General features: G+C 44.5%; 1 protein-coding gene across 5 annotated transcripts in view; it reads left to right on the forward strand.

The window, feature by feature from the left end:
* Nucleotides 1-21,998, forward strand: part of ARHGEF39 (Rho guanine nucleotide exchange factor 39) — an 88,215-nt gene that overhangs the window by 14,649 nt on the left and 51,568 nt on the right. For all 5 annotated transcript variants that reach the window (XR_004000969.1, XM_030567087.1, XM_030567088.1 and 2 more), the window contains exon 2: nt 17,429-17,614. Coding sequence is in view for 4 of the 5 variants with exons in the window: in XM_030567087.1 (XP_030422947.1) it covers nt 17,429-17,614 (186 nt within the window). In the remaining variant the exon portion in view is untranslated. The remainder of the gene's footprint in view (nt 1-17,428; nt 17,615-21,998) is intronic.

A 21,998-nucleotide genomic window follows, 5' to 3' on the forward strand; every position in this document is an offset into this window, starting at 1 on the left:
AATGAAGCCCAGAGATAAGGGTTCTGCAAATTCACACCTTCCTACACTCAGGCCTTGGTTACACTGGCGCTTTACAGCGGTGCAACTTTCTGGCTCAGGGGTGTGAAAAAAACACCCCCCTGAGCGTTGCAAGATACATCGCTATAAAGTGCCAGTGTAAATGGTGCCGCAGCACTGGGAGCACAGCTCCCTGCGCTGCAAGCTAAACCCCATGAGGATGTGGAGTATGCGCAGCACTGGGAGAGCACTGGGAGAGCCGTGGCAGCGCTTTGAAGTTTAAAGTGTAACCATACTCTTAGCTTCACCTTGAGATCCTAAACTAGTGCAGAGATTCAAAAATCTGGAGATTACCTCTGAGGCCATGGCTACACTGGAGAGTTGCAGCGCTGGTGGTGGGTTTACAGCGCTGCAACTTAGTAACTGTTCACACCTGCAAGGCACATCCAGCGCTGCAACTCCCTGGCTGCAGTGCTGGCTGTACACCTGGTCTGCTTGGGGTATAACGATTGCAGCGCTGGTGATGCAGTGCTGCTCCACAGATGTGGCCACCAAAAGCGCTGTAATTGACCTCCAGGGTATTAGGAGGTATCCCAGAATGCCTGTTCACAACAAACTGGAAGACCGGGCTCCCTGGAGCTGCTTAGCTAAAAAACAAACACAGCTCCTGTTTGCTCGAAGAGGCAGAGGAATTGCTTTGGAATGTTCACAGTTGTTTGCTTGAGTAGAGAAGCCACAGGACAGAGGGGGAGGGGGGAGTCCATGTTGGAGCTCGGAGTGCATAATTTGCATTTAGTGAATAAGAGAGGGGTGGGGAAAGGGCTAGAAACTTTTAAAATGATTGCAGGTTGGTGATGCGTATGTTCCAGTCCTTAGAACTTGCAAGGCAGGGAGCTGACAGCTCCAAAAATCCACACACTCTCTCACTCACTCTCTCTCCCCCCCCCCCACGGTCTTCCTCACCCCGTTCTTTTGAAAAGCACATTGCAGCCACTTGAACGCTGGGATAGCTGCCCACAATGCACCATTCCCAACAGCGCTGCAAACCCTGGGTATGGCTACACTTGAAATTTCAAAGCGCTGCCGCGGCAGTGCTTTGAAGTCTGAGTATGGTCAGAGCGCCAGCGCTAGGAGAGAGCTCTCCCAGCGCTGCATGTAAACCACATCCTCTACGGGTGTAGCTTGCAGCGCTAGGAGCCGCGCTCCCAGCGCTGTGGCACTGATTACACTGAGGCTTTACAGCGCTGTATCTTGCAGCGCTCAAGGGGGTGTTTTTTCACATCCCTGAGCACGAAAGTTGCAGCGCTGTAAAGTGCCAGTGTAGCCAAGGCCCCTGTGTCAGGTCAGCATGCTGTTCTCTGAGGATTTGGCTACACTTGCAGCTGTACAGCGCTGGGAGTTAAAGCTGTCTTCGTACAGCCGTGTAGGGAAAGCGCCGCAGTGTGGCCACATTTGCAGCAGTGTTGGGAATGGTGCATTATGGGCAGCTATCCCAGTGTTGAAGTGGCTGCAAGATGCTTTTCAAAAGAGGGGGGTTGGGTGGAGTGTGACAAGGAGCGTAGGGGAGACAGAGAGAGTGGATTTTTGGAGCTGACACTGTGTCAGCTCCCTGCCTTGCAAGTTCTAAGGACTTGAATATACACAGCACAAACCTTCAATCATTTAAAAAGTTTTGACCCTTTCCCCCACCCCTCTCTCATTCACTAAATGCAAATAGCCTTCAGACCAGATAAGCAGCTGCTCCAAAACGGACCTCCCCCCCCCCCCCCCGCCCCCTGGCTGCTGCTCTCCTCAAGCAAACACTAGCTATGGACATTCATTCCCCCTGCCTGCCTCTGCTTGAGCAAACAGTAGATGTGTGTGTATGTTTTTTTTTTTTTTTGTTTTTTTTTTTTTGTTTTTTTTTTTTTTAGATAAGCAGCTCCGGGAGCCCCGAGATCACAACAAAACAAAGAGAGGCATCACAACAAAACAGAGAGTGTTATTTTTACTTAAAAAGCATTATGGGAAGCTTCCTGAGGTCAGTTACAGTGTAGTAAGATTAATCACTGTTTACACTGGCACGTCAGCGCTGAAAGAGCAGCGCTGTTCTCTTTATTTCTCTCGTTGAGGTGCAGTACAGCCAGTGCTGTATGTGCCTTGCTAGTGTGAATGGGGAGTAAGTTACAGCGCTGTAAAGCCACCGCTAGCACTGTAACTCAAGTGTAGCCAAGCCCCGAACATAGGTACATCTTAAACTTTACCTGGTTCTTTGGTCAAACCAAAAACCATGGGTACATTAATAGATTAGGATCAGAAAGGATCATTATGATCAACTAGTCTGACCTCCTGTGTAACAGACCACTTAATTTCTGCATCAAGCTGATAATTTCTGGTTAAAACAAAACATGTCTTTTTTTCAAAATGAGACTCAGTCTTGACTTAAAGATTTTCCAAGTGATCCCTGTGCAAATTCCAATGGTAAATTATCCTCACTGTATTTTTTTAAATGCTACTTTTATTTTTAATCTGAATCTGTCAGCTTCCAGACACTGGATCTCATTAGGATTTTGTTTGCTAGATTGAAGAGACCTCTTCTATCAGAAATCTCTTCCTCCTTGGAAATAAATGTAGACAATGATCAAGTCACCTATTTACCTTCTCTTGGATAAATTACGTAGATTGAGTTTGTCTCTCTCACAATTAAGGCACGCTTTCCAAACCTTGAATCATTCTTGTAGCTCTTTTCTGAACCCATCCCAATTTGTCAGCATCCTTTTTGGAAGTAAAAAGAACAGGAGTACTTGTGGCACCTTAGACTAATAAATTTATTTGAACATAAGCTTTCATAGGCTACAGTCCACTTCATCGGATGCATAGAATGGAACATATAGTAAGGAGATATATACACACATACATAGAACATGAAAAGTTGGGAGTTGTCCTACCAACTCTAAGAGGCTAATTAAGAGAAGAATTTTTTGTACTGATAATCATGATAGACCATTACAGACAGTTTGACAAGAGGTGTGAGCATAGTTAACATGGGGAAATAGACTCAATGTGTGTAATGGCTCAGCCATTCTCAGTCTCTGTTGGACCCTAGAACTGGTTGCAGTATTCCAGTAATGGTCTAATTAATGCTATATACAGAGGTAATACCACCTCCCTGGTCCTACTTGACAGTCCCCTGAAACCAAGGATCATGTCTGCCCTTTTAACTACAGCATAGCACTGGGAGCTCATGTTCAACTGACTATCTACTGTGATCCTAGTTCTTGGCAGTCTTGCTGCTTTTCATGACTCAGTCTTCTGTCTAAGAACACTACTATCTCAATATAACACTGTCCTTGGGAGCCAAAAAATCTTACTGTTATCAGTGAAATCACATTGTATTGAACTTGCTTTGATCCACCGGAGTGCGCAGTCCCACCTCCCCCAAAGCACTGCTTTACCGCGTTATATCCAAATTCTGGGTGTGTGTTTAATTTAAAGAGGAACCCCATCATATTTGAACCTGATCCTTGTTGCTGCTGATATCTGACAGAAGGGTCGCTTAAGTATGACCTACATTCTTTGTTCCTAGATAGACCATCTTGCATCTGGTTGTGCTAAGACATGTTGGTTAGTTCTCATTCTGTCTTTTGGACAGGGTGGGCATGTGCCTCTATGATGATATGTCCTGAGCCAAATCTGGCATGTTACAGGATAGGCTGCCTTTGAGGGACTCATGTTTGACACCATCCAGCCACAGCGGAAGAAACATTCCACCCAGTAGCCTTCCTGTGGATGCCTCAGCACGAATATGGATAATGGCTGCCCCTAGAAATCATTAAGCCATTTAAGGACATGTGATATGCTCATGTGATCCTGGACTCCATCTTGAGCCAGTAACTTTCCACAAACTGTGCTGTGAGCTTTGTTTGAGGCAGTACATTTCCAGGCATATAGCAGAGGATATAAAAGACCCCTGAGATCTCCATTTTGCCTCTTTCCTGCCCTGATTCTCTGGACTATAGATTGACAACAAAAAGGAGCATACTGAAATATGGAATGGGGCCCTCCCAATCTTTTGGAAGTTACCAGAGAGACTTTAGAAGCCAGCAACCTATACCATCATTGCTACAAACCTGATGGAAGGCCTTTGCAATTTTTTGTATGTATATGATCTGTTAACCATTATTAACTCTATTTTTCTTTCTTTTATTATTAAACCTCTAGTTTTTAGTCACTGAAGGATTGGAATTAGCACAGTTATTTGTAAGATCTGAGTTATATATTGACCTGGCTAAATGGCTGATCTCTTGAGATTAGACCAGAGGTGACCAAACTGTGGCTCATGAGCCACATGCCGCTCTTTTACCACTGAAGTGCAGATCAAGGGGTCCCGTCACACACTCCTTCCATCATCCACCTACCAGATTGAGGGGGAGCTCAGGATCTCTGCCTTGAAGCAGGGTGGTTGAGTAGGGGGTTCTGCCCAGAGGGGAGGGGAGTCTCAGGGCTTCAGCCCCATGGGGTGCACCTGCCAGGGCTCAGAGCTTCAGCAGGAGTGGGGCTGAAGCTCCAAGCCCTGTCAGGCACCTCCCATGGGACTGAAGCTCCAAGCCCCGGCAGGTGCATCCCGGCTCTTGAACTTCTGAAGATTGTCATATGCAGCTCAGAGGCTCAATAGGTTTGGCCACCCTTGGATTAGATGGACCCTATATTTGATGAAATTGGTTTTTAGTAACCACTCATCATAGAGTCCAATGTCTGGGTGGTGAGACAATGGCTGGAATGCCTAAGGAGGACTTCCTGTTAACTTCTGTTTCACTACACTCGTTTACTTTTGTTACTGGCTTGGTATAATCTAGTGAGAGAATAACCACCAGTTTTGGGTAAGTCTGCCCTGTTTTTCAGCAGTTTATCCTGAATCTGTCATTCTCAGCTGTGACCCACTGAGAGACAGTTACAGATGGTCGTAGAAGCATCAGTTATGTGCAATCTGAAGTCTGTCCAGGTGGATTCAGCATCAGTGTACTCTAGCAGGGTCTCAAGCTTGTTCAAGATGTCAGCTACATAGTAAAGACACATTGCTCAAATGAGCCCACCTTACCAAGTGATCCAGTTCGGCCTACATAACTGATGTGTCCCCATCATTATTTCTCCATTCCATCCATTTTTTTTGTGTCCTCTGCGAACTTTACCAGTAATGATCTTGGAGAAGATACAAAATCACAGATAGACATTGAATAGTACTGAGCCAAAAACGCATCCCTGTGGGACTCCATAGTCCAGGGGTGGTCAAACTTACTGACCCTTGGAGCCGCATACAATAATCTTCAGAAATTCGAGAGCCAGGTGCACCTGCCAGAGCTTGGAGCTTCTGCCCTGTGGCACAGTGGGGGCGCTAGGGGCTTCAGCCCCGCAGGAGGTATCTGCGGGGGCTTAGGGCTTCAGCAAGAGTGGGGCTGAAGCCCTGAGACCCAGCAGGAGCCTCCTCTGAGGTTGAAACCCCTAGACCAGGGGTCAGCAACCTATGGCATGCGAGCCAATTTTTAATGGCACACTGCTGCCTGCCAGAGTCCCAGCCTGCTCTTCTCCACCCTCCCAGTCTCCTCCCACGGGGGCAGGGGGCAGAAGCTTGGTTCTGCCCGCTCTCTGGCGTCTTCCGCAGTGTGCTGGGTTCCTGTCCCTCCTCCTCCTCTTCCTCCTCTCTGTCTGTCCCTCCCTCCCTCCCTGCTGGCCGATCAGCTGATAGCCCTTGCGAGGGCGGGGGTCGGGGAGGAGTAGAGTCAGTATGCTCGCTGCTCCTGACGGAGGCAGAGAAGAAGCAGGGGCAGGGCCTTGGGGAAGGGGGGTGGTGGAATTGGGGTATATCCTGTGAGCACCCCACGACCCCAGCCCTCTGCCCTGACCCCCTCTCACGCACACCCAGCCCTCTGCCTTGCAGCCTTGCGCACCCCCCAGGCCCCTGCCCTGAGCCCTGTACCCCCCCTCACACACATCCAGCCCTGAGCCCTGCAGCCATGCACACCTTCCAGGTCCCTTCCCTGAGCCCTGTATCCCCCTCACACACACCCAGCCCTCCGCTTGACTCCTTCACCCCCCCCCCCCCAACAACCCCAGCCCTGACTCTGGCACTCCCATGTCCTAACACCTGCACCCCCTCACATGCCCCCAGCCCTCTGCCCTGACTCTTTGCACCCCTACACATACCCAGCCCCCCACATCCTGACTCTTGCACCCTCCACAGCCCCACTCCCACTCTGAGCACCAAATGGGAGCTCCTGCACTACCACCACCATCACATTCCCCCTTGCAACAAATGGGAGCTGCCCAGGTAAGCGTTCCACACCCAAACCTCCTGCACCAACCCTGAGCCTGCTCCCTCATTCTAGCTCCTGGCCAAACCCTACATCCTAATCTCCAGCCTGCTCCTTCCCCTAGCCCTGTGCTCAGTGCACTCCCACCCTCAGCTCAGTGCAGAGAGAGGAAGAGAATGGGCCAGAACCAGGGAGAAGGTAGGTACCCACTGTGTGTGGGCAGGGCCGGGACCCCAGACCAGCAGCGGGCTGAGTGGGTCTGGCAGCTGGGATCCCAGCTGGCAGGAGTCGGCGGATGAAACCCCTGAGCGGCAGCGGGCTGAGCTGCTTAGCCCACTGCTGGTCTGGGGTCCTGGCTGCTGGCCCCGCACAGTCCGCTGACGGTTTGGGGTTCTGGCTGCCAGACCCTTGCCAGCCGGAGTCCCGGCCGCAGGCCCCACTCAGCCTGCTGATGGCCTAGGTGAACAGAACCCCAGACCAGCAGAGGGCTGAGCCTGCCAGCGGCATAAGATCAACTTTTTAATTTAATTTTAAATGAAGCGTCTTAAACATTTTGAAAACCTTGTTTATTTTACAATACAACAATAGTTTAGTTATATAATATATAGACTTAGAGAGAGTGACCTTCTAAAAAACATTTAAAATGTATTGCCGGCACGTGAAACCTTAAATTAAAGTGGGCTGGGCAGAAGCCCCTAGTGCCACCATCCTACTTCAGGGCAGAAGTCCCGAGTCTCTCCTCCCCCTTCAACCCTGCACCATGGGGGGGCTCCGTGAGCAGCACTCTAACTGTAAAAGAGCTGCATTTAGCCACCCCTGCCATAACCTATTCCCAAAATTAACACTATCCAATATCAATAAAGCACATGTTAAATGGATTAAGAACTGACAAATCTCAAAGTAGCTGTGAAAGTTGAATCATCACTGTATGTGTGTTTCTAGTGGGATTCCACAGGGTGTTCAAGGCTTCATGCTATTCAGTATTTTTATAAAGGGTCTAGAAGTAAATAAAAACTCATTAGTGATTTAAAGAAAAATTGACACAAAGACTGACAGTGACAAATGAGGACAAGACAGTCATACAAGAATCATTTGGATTGCTTATCAGTCTGGGTCCATTCAAACAAAATGAATTTTAATAGAGCCAAATGCAAGGTCCTCCACCTAGTAATGATGAATGCACACCATACCTACAGAATGTGGGACTGTATCCTGGAAAGCAGTAACTGAAAAGGATTTTAGAGGTCATAGTGGAAAAACAACTCAACATGAGCTCCCAGTGCAATGCAGTGGCGAAGTGACTTAATGCAATCATTGATATATAAACAGTGAATAGAGAGATTATTTTTATCTCTGTATATGGTATTGATGAGACTGATACGAGAATATTGCATAAAGTTAACTTTTTCCAGCATACTTTTTAGAGTGTTGCCACCAGAAGAGAATGTAGAGAAGAGCCACAAAAATGACTTGAGGGCTGGAAAAAATGCCTTACAGTGAAAGGCTTAACAAGCTCTGTTTAACTTAACCAAAAGAAAACTGAGAGATGATGTGATGCATTTGGGAGCAATCCATGCCAGGAAGAGCAAGTAAAAAATCACTTAGAAAAGTTAGATGCCTGCAAGTCACCAGGGCCTGATGAAATGCATCCTAGAATACTCAAGGAGTTAATAGAAGAGGTATCTGAGCCTCTAGCTATTATCTTTGGGAGACGGGGGAGATTCCAGAAGACTGGAAGGGGGCAAATATAGTGCCCATCTATAAAAAGGGAAATAAAAACAACCCAGGAAACTACAGACCAGTTAGTTTAACTTCTGTGCCAGGGAAGATAATGGAGCAGGTAATCAAAGAAATCATCTGCAAACACTTGGAAGGTGGCAAGGTGATAGGGAATAGCCAGCATGGATTTGTAAAGAACAAATCGTGTCAAACTAATCTGATAGCGTTCTTTGATAGGATAATGAGCCTTGTGGATAAGGGAGAAGCGGTGGATGTGATATACCTAGACTTTAGTAAGGCATTTGATACGATCTCGCATGATATTCTTATAGATAAACTAGGAAAGTACAGTTTAGATGGGGCTACTATAAGGTGGGTGCATAACTGGCTGGATAACCGTACTCAGAGAGTAGTTGTTAATGGCTCCCAATCCTGCTGGAAAGGTATAACAAGTGGCGTTCCGCAGGGGTCTGTTTTGGGACCGGTTCTGTTCAATATCTTCATCAACGATTTAGATGTTGGCATAGAAAGTACGCTTATTAAGTTTGCGGACGATACCAAACTGGGAGCGATTGCAACTGCTTTGGAGGACAGGGTCAAAATTCAAAATGATCTGGACAAATTGGAGAAATGGTCTGAGGTAAACAGGATGGAGTTCAATAAAGATAAATGCAAAGTGCTCCACCTAGGAAGGAACAATCAGTTTCACACTTACAAAATGGGAAGAGACTGTCTAGGAAGGAGTATGGCAGAAAGATCTAGGGGTCATAGTAGACCACAAGCTTAATAAGAGTCAACAGTGTGATACTGTTGCAAAAAAAGCAAACATGATTCTGGGATGCATTAACAGGTGTGTTGTAAACAAGACACGAGAAGTCATTCTTCCGCTTTACTCTGTGCTGGTTAGGCCTCAACTGGAGTATTGATGTCAAGAGCGTGGAAGGTCCCCTGAGGTTTGTCTCTTCTGCCCTCCAGAGGGGCAATGCCATCTTGATCAAGGTTTCTGCTTTCCCCCCGCCCCCGTGAGTTCCCATGTGATGTTCCTTGTTGCAATTTTACAGTGCAAGTGAAATCTTTCCCCCTACCTGTGAGCTGACTGCTTTGTTTACATGCTGATAGACTCTAGGACTGGAAGGGACCTCGAGAGGTCATCGAGTCCAGTCCCCTGCCCTCATGGCAGGACCAAATACTGTCTAGACCATCGCTAATAGACATTTATCTAACCTACTCTTAAATATCTCCAGAGATGGAGATTCCACAACTTCCCTAGGCAATCTATTCCAGTGTTTAACTACCCTGACAGTTAGGAACTTTTTCCTAATGTCCAACCTAAATCTCCCTTGCTGCAGTTTAAGCCCATTGCTTCTTGTTCTATCATTGGAGGCTAAGGTGAACAAGTTTTCTCCCTCCTCCTGATGACACCCTTTTAGATACCTGAAAACTGCTATCATGTCCCCTCTCAGTCTTCTCTTTTCCAAACTAAATAAACCCAATTCTTTCAGCCTTCCTTCATAGGTCATGTTCTCAAGACCTTTAATCATTCTTGTCGCTCTTCTCTGGACCCTCTCCAAGTTCTCCACATCTTTCTTGAAATGCGGTGCCCAGAACTGGACACAATACTCCAGTTGAGGCCTAACCAGTGCAGAGTAGAGTGGAAGAATGACTTCCAGTGTCTTGCTCACAACACGCCTGTTAATGCATCCCAGGATCATGTTTGCTTTTTTGCAACAGCATCACACTAGGTAACTCATATTAATGATCTTTGAGTTACTAGTTCTCCAGTGATGTATTACAATGCATTGCTGTCATGTTATTTATTTAGAAGGTGCCTAGAAAGCAGTGAGCTGGTCAGGCCTGCTGAGGCTGCTACATACCAGGGGATACCTTGCCCTCTGGCATTGGAGTGCTCTTAGGGTCACAGATGACTTGATGACAGTGTACAAGTACCTTCAATGGCAGAAAGTACTGGATATAAAAGCTTTTCAGCCTAGTGGAGAAAAGCGTCATAAGAACCACTAGCTGAAAGCTGAAGCCAGATGGATTCAGATCAGAAATAAGGCAAAAAATGTTAACAATGAACTACTAGAACAAACAGCTACCACAGAAAATGCTGGATTTTCCATCTCTTGAAGTCTTCAGATCAAGAATTGGATGTCTTTCAGGAAAATATTAGTCAAACACAAATTATTGGGTTCAGTACAGGGGTAGCTGGGTAAAATTCCATGGTCTGTGTTTAAACAGAAGATCAAACTAGGTGATCTAATGGTCCCTCCACCCTCAAAATCTGTGATCCCCAGCTTACAACTACTTCCTGAGATCTGTCAGTGAACCAGATCTTAATACAATTAATATGGGGTAAATTAACTTTGTATAATGCTAATTAACTTTTTTTTTTTTTTTTTTTTTTTTTTAAATCAGAATGCCATACAGGACTAAATCAAATGCCTCGTAGAATTCTAAGTATCAGAGGGATAGCCATGTTAGTCTGGATCTGTAAAAGCAGCATAGAATCCTATGGCACCATATAGACTAACAGAGGTTTTGGAGCATGAGCTTTCGTAGGTGAATACCTACTTTGTCAGATGCATGTAGTGGAAATTTCCAGGGGCAGGTGTGTGTGTGTATATATATGCAAGCAAGCTAGAGATAATGAGGTTAGTTCAATCAGGGAGGATGAGGCCCTGTTCTAGCAGTTGAGGGGGGAAAACCAAGAGAGGAGAAACTGGTTTTGTAGTTGGCAAGCCATTCACAGTCTTTGTTTAATCCTGAGCTGATGGTGTCAAATTTGCAGATGAACTGAAGCTCAGCAGTTTCTCTTTGAAGTCTGGTCCTGAAGTTTTTTTGCTGCAAGATGGCCACCTTAAGGTCTGCTATAGTGTGGCCAGGGAGGTTGAAGTGTTCTCCTACAGGTTTCTGTATATTGCCATTCCTAATACCTGATTTGTGTCCATTTATCCTTTTCCGTAGAGACTGTCCAGTTTGGCTGATGTACATAGCAGAGGGGCATTGCTGGCATATGATGGCGTATATTACATTGGCAGATGTGCAGGTGAACGCAGAACGCAATGCCATCCACAGCCTCAGAAACCACCCTGACAGTATCATCAAAGAGGCTGATAAAGGAGGTGCTGTTGTCATCATGAACAGGTCTGACTACCAAAAGGAGGCCGCCAGACAACTCTCCAATACCAAATTCTACAGACCACTTCCCTCAGATCCCACTGAGGAATACACTAAGAAACTGCACCATCTACTCAGGACACACCCTACACTAACACCAGAACAAATCAACATACCCTTAGAGCCCCGACCAGGGTTATTCTACCTACTACCCAAGATCCACAAACCCGGAAATCCTGGACGCCTCATCATCTCTGGCATTGGCACTCTCACTGAAGGACTGTCTGGATGTGTGGACTCTCTACTTAGACCCTATGCCACCAGCACTCCCAGCTATCTCCGTGACACCACTGATTTCCTGAGGAATCTACAATGCATTGGTGACCTTCCAGAAAACACCATCCTAGCCACCATGGATGTAGAGGCTCTCTACACAAACATCCCACACACAGATGGAATACAAGCTGTCAGGAACAGTATCCCTGATGATGCCACAGCACAACTGGCTGCTGAGCTCTGTGCCTTTTATCCTCGCACACAACTGTTTCAAACTTGATGACAATATATATCTCCAGATCAGTGGCACCGCTATGGGCGCTCGCGTGGCCCCACAATATGCCAATATTTTTATGGCCGACCTGGAACAATGCTTCCTCAGCTCTCGTCCACTCACACCCCATCTCTACCTATGCTACATTGACATTTTCATCATCTGGACCTACAGGAAGGAGACTCTGGAAAAATTCCACTACGATTTCAACAGCTTCCACCCCACCATCAACCTCAGCCTGGACCAATCTACACAGGAGGTCCACTTCCTGGACACCATGGTGCAAATAAGTGATGGTCACATTAACACCACCCTATATCAAAAACCTACCGACTGCTATGCCTACCTTCATGCCTCCAGCTTCCATCCCAGGCACATCACACGATCCATTGTCTACAGCCAAGCACTGAGGTACAACCGTATCTGCTCTAACCCCTCAGACAGAGACCAGCACCTACAAAATCTCTACCAAGCATTCTCAAAACTACAATACCCGCACAAGGAAATAAGGAAACAGATCAACAGAGCCAGATGTGTACCCAGAAGCCTCCTACTGCAAGACAAACCCAGGGAAGAAACCAACAGGACTCCACTGGCCATCACATACAGTCCCCAGCTAAAACCCCTCCAACGCATCATCAGGGATCTACAACCCATCCTGGACAATGATCCCACACTTTCACAGGCCTTGGGTGGCAGGCCAGTCCTCGCCCACAGACAACCTGCCAACCTGAAACATATTCTCACCAGTAACTGCACACCGCACCACAGTAACTCTAGCTCAGGAACCAATCCATGCAGCAAACCTTGATGCCAACTCTGCCCACATATCTACACCAGCGACACCATCACAGGACCTAACCAGATCAGCCACACCATCACCGGTTCATTCACCTGCACGTCCACCAATGTAATATACGCCATCATATGCCAGCAATACCCCTCTGCTATGTACATCGGCCAAACTGGACAGTCTCTATGGAGAAGGATAAATGGACACAAATCAGATATTAGGAATGGCAATATACAGAAACCTGTAGGAGAACACTTCACTTCAACCTCCCTGGCCACACTATAGCAGACTTTAAGGTGGCCATCCTGCAGCAAAAAAACTTCAGGACCAGACTTCAAAGAGAAACTGCTGATCTTCAGTTCATCTGCAAATTTGACACCATCAGCTCAGGATTAAACAAAGACTGTGAATGGCTTGCTGTCATAACATTTCTTCCCAGATCTGGACCTTAGCGTCCAGAATATGGATGTTAGCATGAAAACTTCCAAGCTTAGTTACCAGCTTGGACCTGGTATCGCTGCCACCAGCTAGGAATTATACAGTGCCTAGCTCACTGTGGTCTCCCCAAAACCTTCCCTGGGGGACCCTCAGACTCAGATGCCTTGAGTCTTACAACAAAGGGAAATAAACCATTTCCCTTCCCCCTCCCCCCCTCCAGGTGTTCCCTCCTTGGGTTCCTGGAGAGAGATACAGAAACAAGCTCCGTGAATCTAAACAGAGAAATTCCACCCTCCCTGCTTCAAGTCTTTTTGAAACACAAGCACCGAGAAAGCTAACCTCTCTCCCCCCTCACCCAGAGGATATGCAAAGTCAGGCTTAGTAAATCTAATACAAAGAGATTTTCCCCCTGACTTCTTCCTCCCACCAATTCCCTGGTGAGCTGCAGACTCAATTCCCTGGAGTCCCCACTAAAGAAATTCCAACAGGTCTTAAAAAGAAAGCTTTATATAAAAAGAATGGAAAAAAAGGACATAAAAGGATCTCTGTAATAAGGTGACAATATACAGGGTCAATTGCTTAAGAAAAAAAGTGAATAAACAGCCTTATTCCAAAAGAATACAATTGAACACATTCCAGCAACTACACACATGTAAATACAAAAGAAAACAATATAAACCTATTGTCTTACTATCCTTGTACTTACAACTTGGAAACAAAAGATTAGAAAGCCAGGAGATAGAAAAATCACTCTCAGAGCCGAGAGGGCACAGACCCAAGACAAAGAACTCACACCCAAAACTTCCCTCCACCCAGATTTGAAGAAGTCTTGTTTCCTGATTGGTCCTCTGGTCAGGTGTTTCAGGTTACTGTTGTTACCCCTTTACAAGTAAAATAACATTAACCCTTAGCTATCTGTTTATGACACTTGCCAACTACAAAACCAGTTTCTCCTCTCTTGGTTTCCCCCCCTCAACTGCTAGAACAGGGCCTCATCCTCCATGATTGAATTAACCTCATTATAGACTCATAGACTCTAGGACTGGAAGGGACCTCGAGAGGTCATCGAGTCCGGTCCCCTGCCCTCATGGCAGGACCAAATACTGTCTAGACCATCCCCGATAGACATTTATCTAACCTACTCTTAAATATCTCCAGCGATGGAGATTCCACAACTTCCCTAGGCAATCTATTCCAGTGTTTGACTACCCTGACAGTTAGGAACTTTTTCCTAATGTCCAGCCTAAATCTCCCTTGCTGCAGTTTAAGCCCATTGCTTCTTGTTCTATCATTGGAGGCTAAGGTGAACAAGTTTTCTCCCTCCTCCTGATGACACCCTTTTAGATACCTGAAAACTGCTATCATGTCCCCTCTCAGTCTTCTCTTTTCCAAACTAAACAAACCCAATTCCTTCAGCCTTCCTTCATAGGTCATGTTCTCAAGACCTTTAATCATTCTTGTTGCTCTTCTCTGGACCCTCTCCAATTTCTCCACATCTTTCCTGAAATGCGGTGCCCAGAACTGGACACAATACTCCAGTTGAGGCCTAACCAGCGCAGAGTAAAGCGGAAGAATGACTTCTCGTGTCTTGTTTACAACACACCTGTTAATGCATCCCAGAATCATGTTTGCTTTTTTTTGCAACAGTATCACACTGTTCACTCATATTAAGCTTGTGGTCCACTATGACCCCTAGATCTCTTTCTGCCATACTCCTTCCTAGACAGTCTCTTCCCATTCTGTAAGTGTGAAACTGATTGTTCCTTCCTAAGTTTATCTCTAGCTTGCTTGCATATATATACACACACCTGCCCCTGGAAATTTCCACTACACACATCTGACGAAGTAGGTATTCACCTACGAAAGCTCATGCTCCAAAACCTCTGTTAGTCTATAAGGTGCCACAGGATTCTTTGCTGCTTTTGTAGAATTCTAAGTATATTATGTCAGCGCAATTATACTTTATCAGCCAAATTTGTGATCTCAGAAACAATATCAGGTTTCTTTGACACGTCCCCTTTTCTATAACATCTTGATTAGATATGAATTATGCTACTGAGCACTCAGAGGTTTAGGGACACTGGAAGCATGAAGTTTTGACTATCATGGCTAGTAGCCATTGATGGACGTATCCTCCATGAACTTACCTAATTCTTTTTTGAACCAGTTATACTTTTGGCCTTCACAACATCCCCTGGCAATGAGTTCCACAAGTTGACTGTATGCATTCTTTGAAGTACTTCCTTATGTTTGTTTTAAACCTGCTTATTAATTTCATTGGATGACACCTCTGGTTCTTGTATTATGTGAAGAGGTAAATAATACTTTCTCCACATCTGTGATTTTATAGACCTATATTGTGTTGTCTTTTATAAGCTGAACAGCCCCAGTCTTTTTAACCTATCATTGTATGAAAGCCATTCATATGCTATTTTCTATCCTATTATCTGTTTTTCTAATGGTTCCTAACATTATGTTAACTGTTTTGACTGCCACTGCATATTGAGTGGGTGATTTCAGAGAACTGTCCACAAGGACTCCAAGATCTTTCTTGAGTGATAACTGGTAATTTAGACTCCATTTTGTATGGATAGTTGAAATTGCAAAATATAATGTTCATTACAAATTTCATCTTCCATTTTGGTATTCAGCCACCTGGTTTTGTGAGGTCCCTTTATAGCTTTCGCAGTCAGCTTGGGACTTAACTATCTTGAGTAATTTAGAATGGTCTGCAAATTTTGCCATCTCACTATTTACCCCTTTTTCCAGATCATTTATGAATATATTGAACAGCATAGTCCATATCCTTGGGGGAGCACCTTACTTACCTCTCCCTATTGTGAAAACTAACCATTTATTCCTACCCTTTGTTTACTATATTTTATCTGGTTACTGATCCATGAGGACCTTCCCTCTTATCCCATAAATACTTACTTTCCTTAAGAGCCTTTGGTGTGGGACTTTGTTAAAGGCTTTTTGAAAGTCTGAGTATACTACATCAACTGGATCACCCTTGTCCACACCCTCATAGAACCCTCTCATGACACCCTTATAGAATTCTGATAGATTGGTGAGACATAATTTTCCTATACAAAAGCCACATTGACTCTTCTGAATAAATTATGTTCATCTCTGTGTCTGAAAATTCTGTTCTTTACTCTAGTTTCAACCAATTTGCTGGTACTGAAGTTAAATTTACAGGCCTGTAACTGCCAGGATCGCCTCTGGAGCCTTTTTTAAAAATTGGGATTGCATTAGCTATTCTTCAGTCATCTGGTACAGAGGTTGATTTAAGCAATAGGTTACATACCACAGTCAGAAGTTCTGCAATTTCATATTTGAGTTCCTTCAGAACTCTGAACAATATCTTGTCCTGGTAACTTAGATAATGTTTTCACCTCTCTAGCCAGAAGGCCGAGAATTAAATTTATCACTTAGTTGCAAAACCACCTCTATTGACACCTCACTCTGGGACAGTTGCTTATATTTGTCACATAAAAGGAACGGTTCAGTGTGGGAATCTCCCCCACATGCTCTCCAGTGAAGACTGATGTAAAGAATTCATTCATCTTCTCTGCAATGCCTTGGCTTTCTTGAGTGCTCCTTTAGCACCTTGATCATCCAGTGTCCCTACTGATTGTTTGGAAGGCTTCCTACTTCTGATGCACTTAAAATTTTTTGCTGTTAGTTTGTGTCCTTATCTAGTTGCTCTTCTGATTCTTTCTTGGTCTGCCACCTTATACTTTTATACTTGATTCACTAGAATGTATTTTCCTCACTAGGATCTAATTTTTACTTTTAAAAGGATACCTTTTTTGCCTCTAACCACCCCTTTTACTCTGCTGTTTAACTATGGTGGGATTATGTTGGTTCTTTTTTTTTTTTTTTTTTAATTTTTTTTTTTATTTAGGGTATACGTTTAGTTTGAGCCTCTATTATGGTGTTTTAAAATAGTTTCCATGCAGTTTTCAGGCATTTCACTCTTGTGACTGTTCCTTTTCTTTTCCATTTAACTAGCGTCCTCATTTTGGTGTAGTTCCCCACGTAGAAGTTAAATGCTACCGTAGTGGGTTTCTTTGGTATTTTTCCCCTCTACAAGGATGTTAAATGTAATTACCTTATGGTTGCTATGGAGCAATTTAGCTATAGTCGCCTTTTGGACCAGATCCTGTGTCTCCTTGTGGATTCCAGGACAAACTGTCCCAACAAGCTGTGTTTAAAATTTTTACCTCTGCATCCATTCATGAGGTGATGTACCCAGTCAATATGAGGATAGTTGAAATTCTCATTATTGAATTTTTTGCTCTTTCACATTTTCAATGCAGTTCTGCAGTTTGACATAGGGGGTGTCACAACCCACAAGTATAAATTCACACAAGCATTTCTCAAAGAATAACATTTACTGGTTAGTAACCTTTCTGTTTCCTTTCCCTACATAATAAAGGGTAAACAGTGGCAGTGCACAAAATCCTACTATCCAGGGTGCACTTTTATCACAGGTGTTTGTGGCTTTTATTATTTCAGGGAAAGATACCAGCTGTCATTCCCACCCTTGAATCAAGCATAAGCATCATGCTACTGCAGCCTGTGGCTGCAGTAAACACTGTGGAAGAGCAGAGGGCTCGCTGGGAGAGGAAACGTAGCCGGACAGCCAAGGAACTGGTGGAAACGGAGCAGAAATACCTGGAGCAGCTGGACTTGGTTACCACAGTGAGTATCAGGGCTTCCTCATGATGTAGTGACACCCTGATTTGTGGGTGTCCAAGGGCTAGTAGGTTCACTTTTGCCATCCCTCCTGTGAGGAGTTCCCCCTGGGTGCCATCTGGAACTGGGTTATCACTGAGCCCTCTGACTCTCCAGCCTGGGCTCCCTCTCACACTGTGCTGCTGTGACAAGCTGCAGACCCACTCCTGGTCCTACCACCAGCATTAACACAGGTAGAGACAGACCCAGCTGCAGTTTCATGCAGGCTTTCTGACCAGCCACTGCATGAATCAACAATACAGAGGCTACAGCCAAGATATCTCCCGGCTCCCCAGGCACGCATTTCCTTCTGGAGTATAAACCCTAAATTATACTATCTTGCGCTGCACACAGAACTGTACAGCATAACCTCCTAGAGTTCGCCCCTCCCTCAATGTGGAGAGGAAATACACCACCTCCTACCTCTTGAGCTAAGATTCCCAAGCACTTCATTCCAAACTTACTGGGGTAGATTAAAACATAAAATAAGTTTATTAACTACAAAAGGATGGATAGATTTTAAGTGACTTTAAGTGATAGCAGACAGATCAAAGCAGATTACCTAGTAAATAAACAAAAACGCAAACTTAGCTTAACATACTAGAAGGCTAGGATTTGAATTTAACAATCTCTCACCCTGACTGATGATACAAGCAGGCTTGCAGATTCTCAAGGCACAAGCTGCACTTGTTTTGCAGTTTGAATCCCCACCCCTGGTTCCAAGTCCTTTTCTTTTGGAGCTTATTTTAGGGGTTCAGTTGTGTGGGAGTGAAGAACAACTGATGATGTCACTCCCTGCCTTTATATAGCTTTAGCATATGGCCGGAACCTTTTGGGGAAAAAACATTTGGTATCCATGATGGAGTTCTGCGTCATGTGGCCTGGTTACATGCCCTTGCATGCCTTGTTGAGTCATAGCAGCCATTATTTAGACTGTCTGGAGCATTCTCAGGAAGGCTCACCTAAGGCCTATTGTTCTTTCTAATGGCCTATTACCTAGAATAGGCCCTTCACAACCAGCTATCTAGACTGGAAGCATTTTACCTAATGTGTCACCCAGGTGTGACTACATGTGAAATATAGACACATTGTCAATATTCATAACTTCGGATAGAAAAATGATACATTCATACAGATAGAATAATCATATTCAGCAAATCATAACTTTTCCAATGACCTCTTACATGACTCATCTTGTACAAAATGCATCATAATTATGCCATAATCATATTGTAATAATGTTATGTTGAATATGGGGTGTAGAGTCATACCTCCATTCTTCTGTCTTGGTAGGGGTCATACCGGAGGTCACACAGCAGCATTCTGACTGCCATTTTCATAGAGTAGGAGGCAAATTCTTGCTGTACGCTTTCTTTGGGACTGAGAAGTGTGCTTAATTTCCTGAAGTTTGTATGATTTCAGTGTGGCTAGATTGATTATAAAGCCAGAAAGGACCCTGATCTCTGATATCCTCTGTAACACAGGCCATAGGACTTCCCTGAACTAAGATCTGTTTGAACTAGAGCAGTTCTTTTAAAAAATAAATCTAGAAAATCGAATTTTGATTTATTTATTTATCTTTATTTTAAATGCCAGTGGTAGAGAATCCACTACAATCTTTGGTCATTTGTTCCAATAGTTGGTTACATCCACTGCTAAAAATGTGCCCATTACTCCTAGTCTGAATTTGTCTAGCTTCAACTTCCAGCTATTGTTTTGCCTTTTGTCTACTAGATTTGAAGAGTCTTCTATTACCAAATCTCTGTTCCCCATGTAGGTACTTATAGACTATGATCAAGCCTGTCATAGTTTGCCTGATCCATTTAGGAGGGAATGGGATCTGTCCCCTGTGGCTAAATACCTATTTCTGTGGGTCCAGTTTAGCTATTTGAGTACCTCTGGGGCTAATTAAATTGAAGTTATCAGTTCCAGCTGGGGAGGGCTAGAAGCACGTTCTATAAAGAGGAAATAGGAAGAGAAGGGCTGGAAAAGACCCTCTGGGGTTAGAGAGGCAGAACTGTTTGGAGCAAAAGCTCAGGCAGGGGTAGCTGGAAAGGGTTCCCAGAATCTCCCAAAGGAGATAGAAGCCCACACAGGGTGGGTTGTAGCTGTTTGGGATGATGGCTTAAATGCAGGATAACAAGGACTGTTTAAGTACTTCATTTGTCAGTGGACACCAGGAAGGGAAGACTCTGGCATTCCTCCATTGGCAGCCAGAGCGCCAAAAGGCTTAAGAAGTGTGTGGATGAACAGCCAGTGGTGAGAAGTCAGCTGAGATCATTTGAAGTTGTACCTTTTTTGAGTTTTTGTTAAGATTATGGCTTGGGATGGGACTAGAACTCCGTAAACCAGTGTTTCTCGATCTTTTTGGGCTGGCGTCCCCCTTTGGACTTAAAAATAAATGAATTGTGATCACCCCCCCCATAACACTGGAAAAAATTGCAACCCCCCCCACTTTAAATATCAGTAAGTAAATTATTAATAATACTTGGGGCCGGCGTTAGGGGGTGGCAAGCAGGGCAATTGCCTGGGGCTCTACGCCAAGGGGCCCCCCGCAAAGCTAAATTACATGCTTAAGTCCTGGCCAGCAGGGGGCTGAAGCATGTAACTTAGCTTTGCAGAGCCCCCTGTCACATGGGGCCCTGGGCAATTGCCCTGCTTCTCCCCCCCTAATGCCAGCCCTACACTTGTGACCCCCCCGCAAACCCCTTATAAACCCATTTATCATTCTGTCTTCTTAATCAGAATATTGTGTGGCACCAAGTCAAATGCCCTACAGAAATCTAGGACTATTACATTACCTTGTCAAGAACAAACCATGTAAAACCAACCTACTGTCCTCCTTTGACAGAGTAACAAGCCTTGAAGATAGGGGGAAGCAGTAGATATGACATATCTCGACTTCAGTAAGGCTTTGATATTGTTTCACATGACCTTGTCATAAGCAAACTAGGGACATATAGCCTAGACCAGTGGTTCTCAACCAGGAATATGCATACCCCGGGGGTATGCAGAGGTCTTCCATGAGGTACATCAACTCATCTAGATATTTGCTTAGTTTTATAACAGGCTATGTAAAAAGCACCAGCAAAGTCAGTACAAACTAAAATTTCACATAGACAATGACCTTGTTTATATGGCTCTATATACTATACATTGAAATAGAAATACAATATTTATATTCCAATTGATTTATTTTATAATTATATGGTAAAAATGAGACAGTAAGCAATTTTTCAGTAATAGTGTGCTGTGACACTTTTTTTTGTATTTTTATGCCTGATTTTGTAAACAAGTAGTTTTTAAGTGCGTTGAAACTTGGGGTATGCAAGACAAATCAGACTCCTGAAGGGGTACAGTAGTCTGGAAAGGCTGAAAACCACTGGTCTAGACAATCCTGCTATAAGCTGAGTGCACAACTGGTTGGAAAACTGTACGCAGAAGTTATCGGTGATTCACAGTCAAACTGAAAGGGCATATCAAGTGGGGTCCCGCAGGGGTCTGTCCTGGGTTTTCTTCTATTCAATATTTTCATAAATAAGTTGAATAATGGCATAAAGAGTACACTTATAATACTTACAGACAATACCAAAATGGGAGTGGTAGAGGGGAGGGTTACAAGCATTTTGGAGTACAGGAATAGAATAATGACCTTGACAAACTGGGGAAACGATCTGAAATGAATAGGATAAAATTCAGTAAGGAAAAGTGCTCAAAACTCAAAAGATAATAATAACAAAATGTTTAAGTACATCAGAAGCAGGAAGCCTGCTAAACAACCAGTGGGGCCTATCATAACCTTAGTCCCAGATTTGGACCTTAGCGTCCAAAATATGGGGGTTAGCATGAAAACCTCCAAGCTTAGTTACCAGCTTGGATCTGGTACTTGCTGCCACCACCCAAAAAATTAGTGTTTTGGGGCACTCTGGTCCCCCCTGAAAAACCTTCCCTGGGGACCCCAAGACCCAAATCCCTTGAGTCTCACAACAAAGGGAAATAATCCTTTTTCCCTTCCCCCCTCCAGGTGCTCCTGGAGAGATACACAGACACAAGCTCTGTGAATCCAAACAGAGTGACTACCCCTCTCCGTTCCCAGTCCTGGAAACAAAAAGCACTTTCCTCTTCACCCAGAGGGAATGCAAAATCAGGCTAACAAATCCAACACACACAGATCTCCCCTGATTTCTTCCTCCCACCAATTCCCTGGTGAGTATAGACTCAATTTCCCTGAAGTAAAGAAAAACTCCAGCAGGTCTTAAAAGAAAGCTTTATATAAAAAAGAGAGAAAAAATACATACAAATGGTCTCTCTGTATTAAGGTGACGAAATACAGGGTCAATTGCTTAAAAGA

Source organism: Gopherus evgoodei, chromosome 6 (genome assembly GCF_007399415.2).
Source record: "Gopherus evgoodei ecotype Sinaloan lineage chromosome 6, rGopEvg1_v1.p, whole genome shotgun sequence".
Lineage (NCBI taxonomy): Eukaryota > Metazoa > Chordata > Testudines > Testudinidae > Gopherus > Gopherus evgoodei.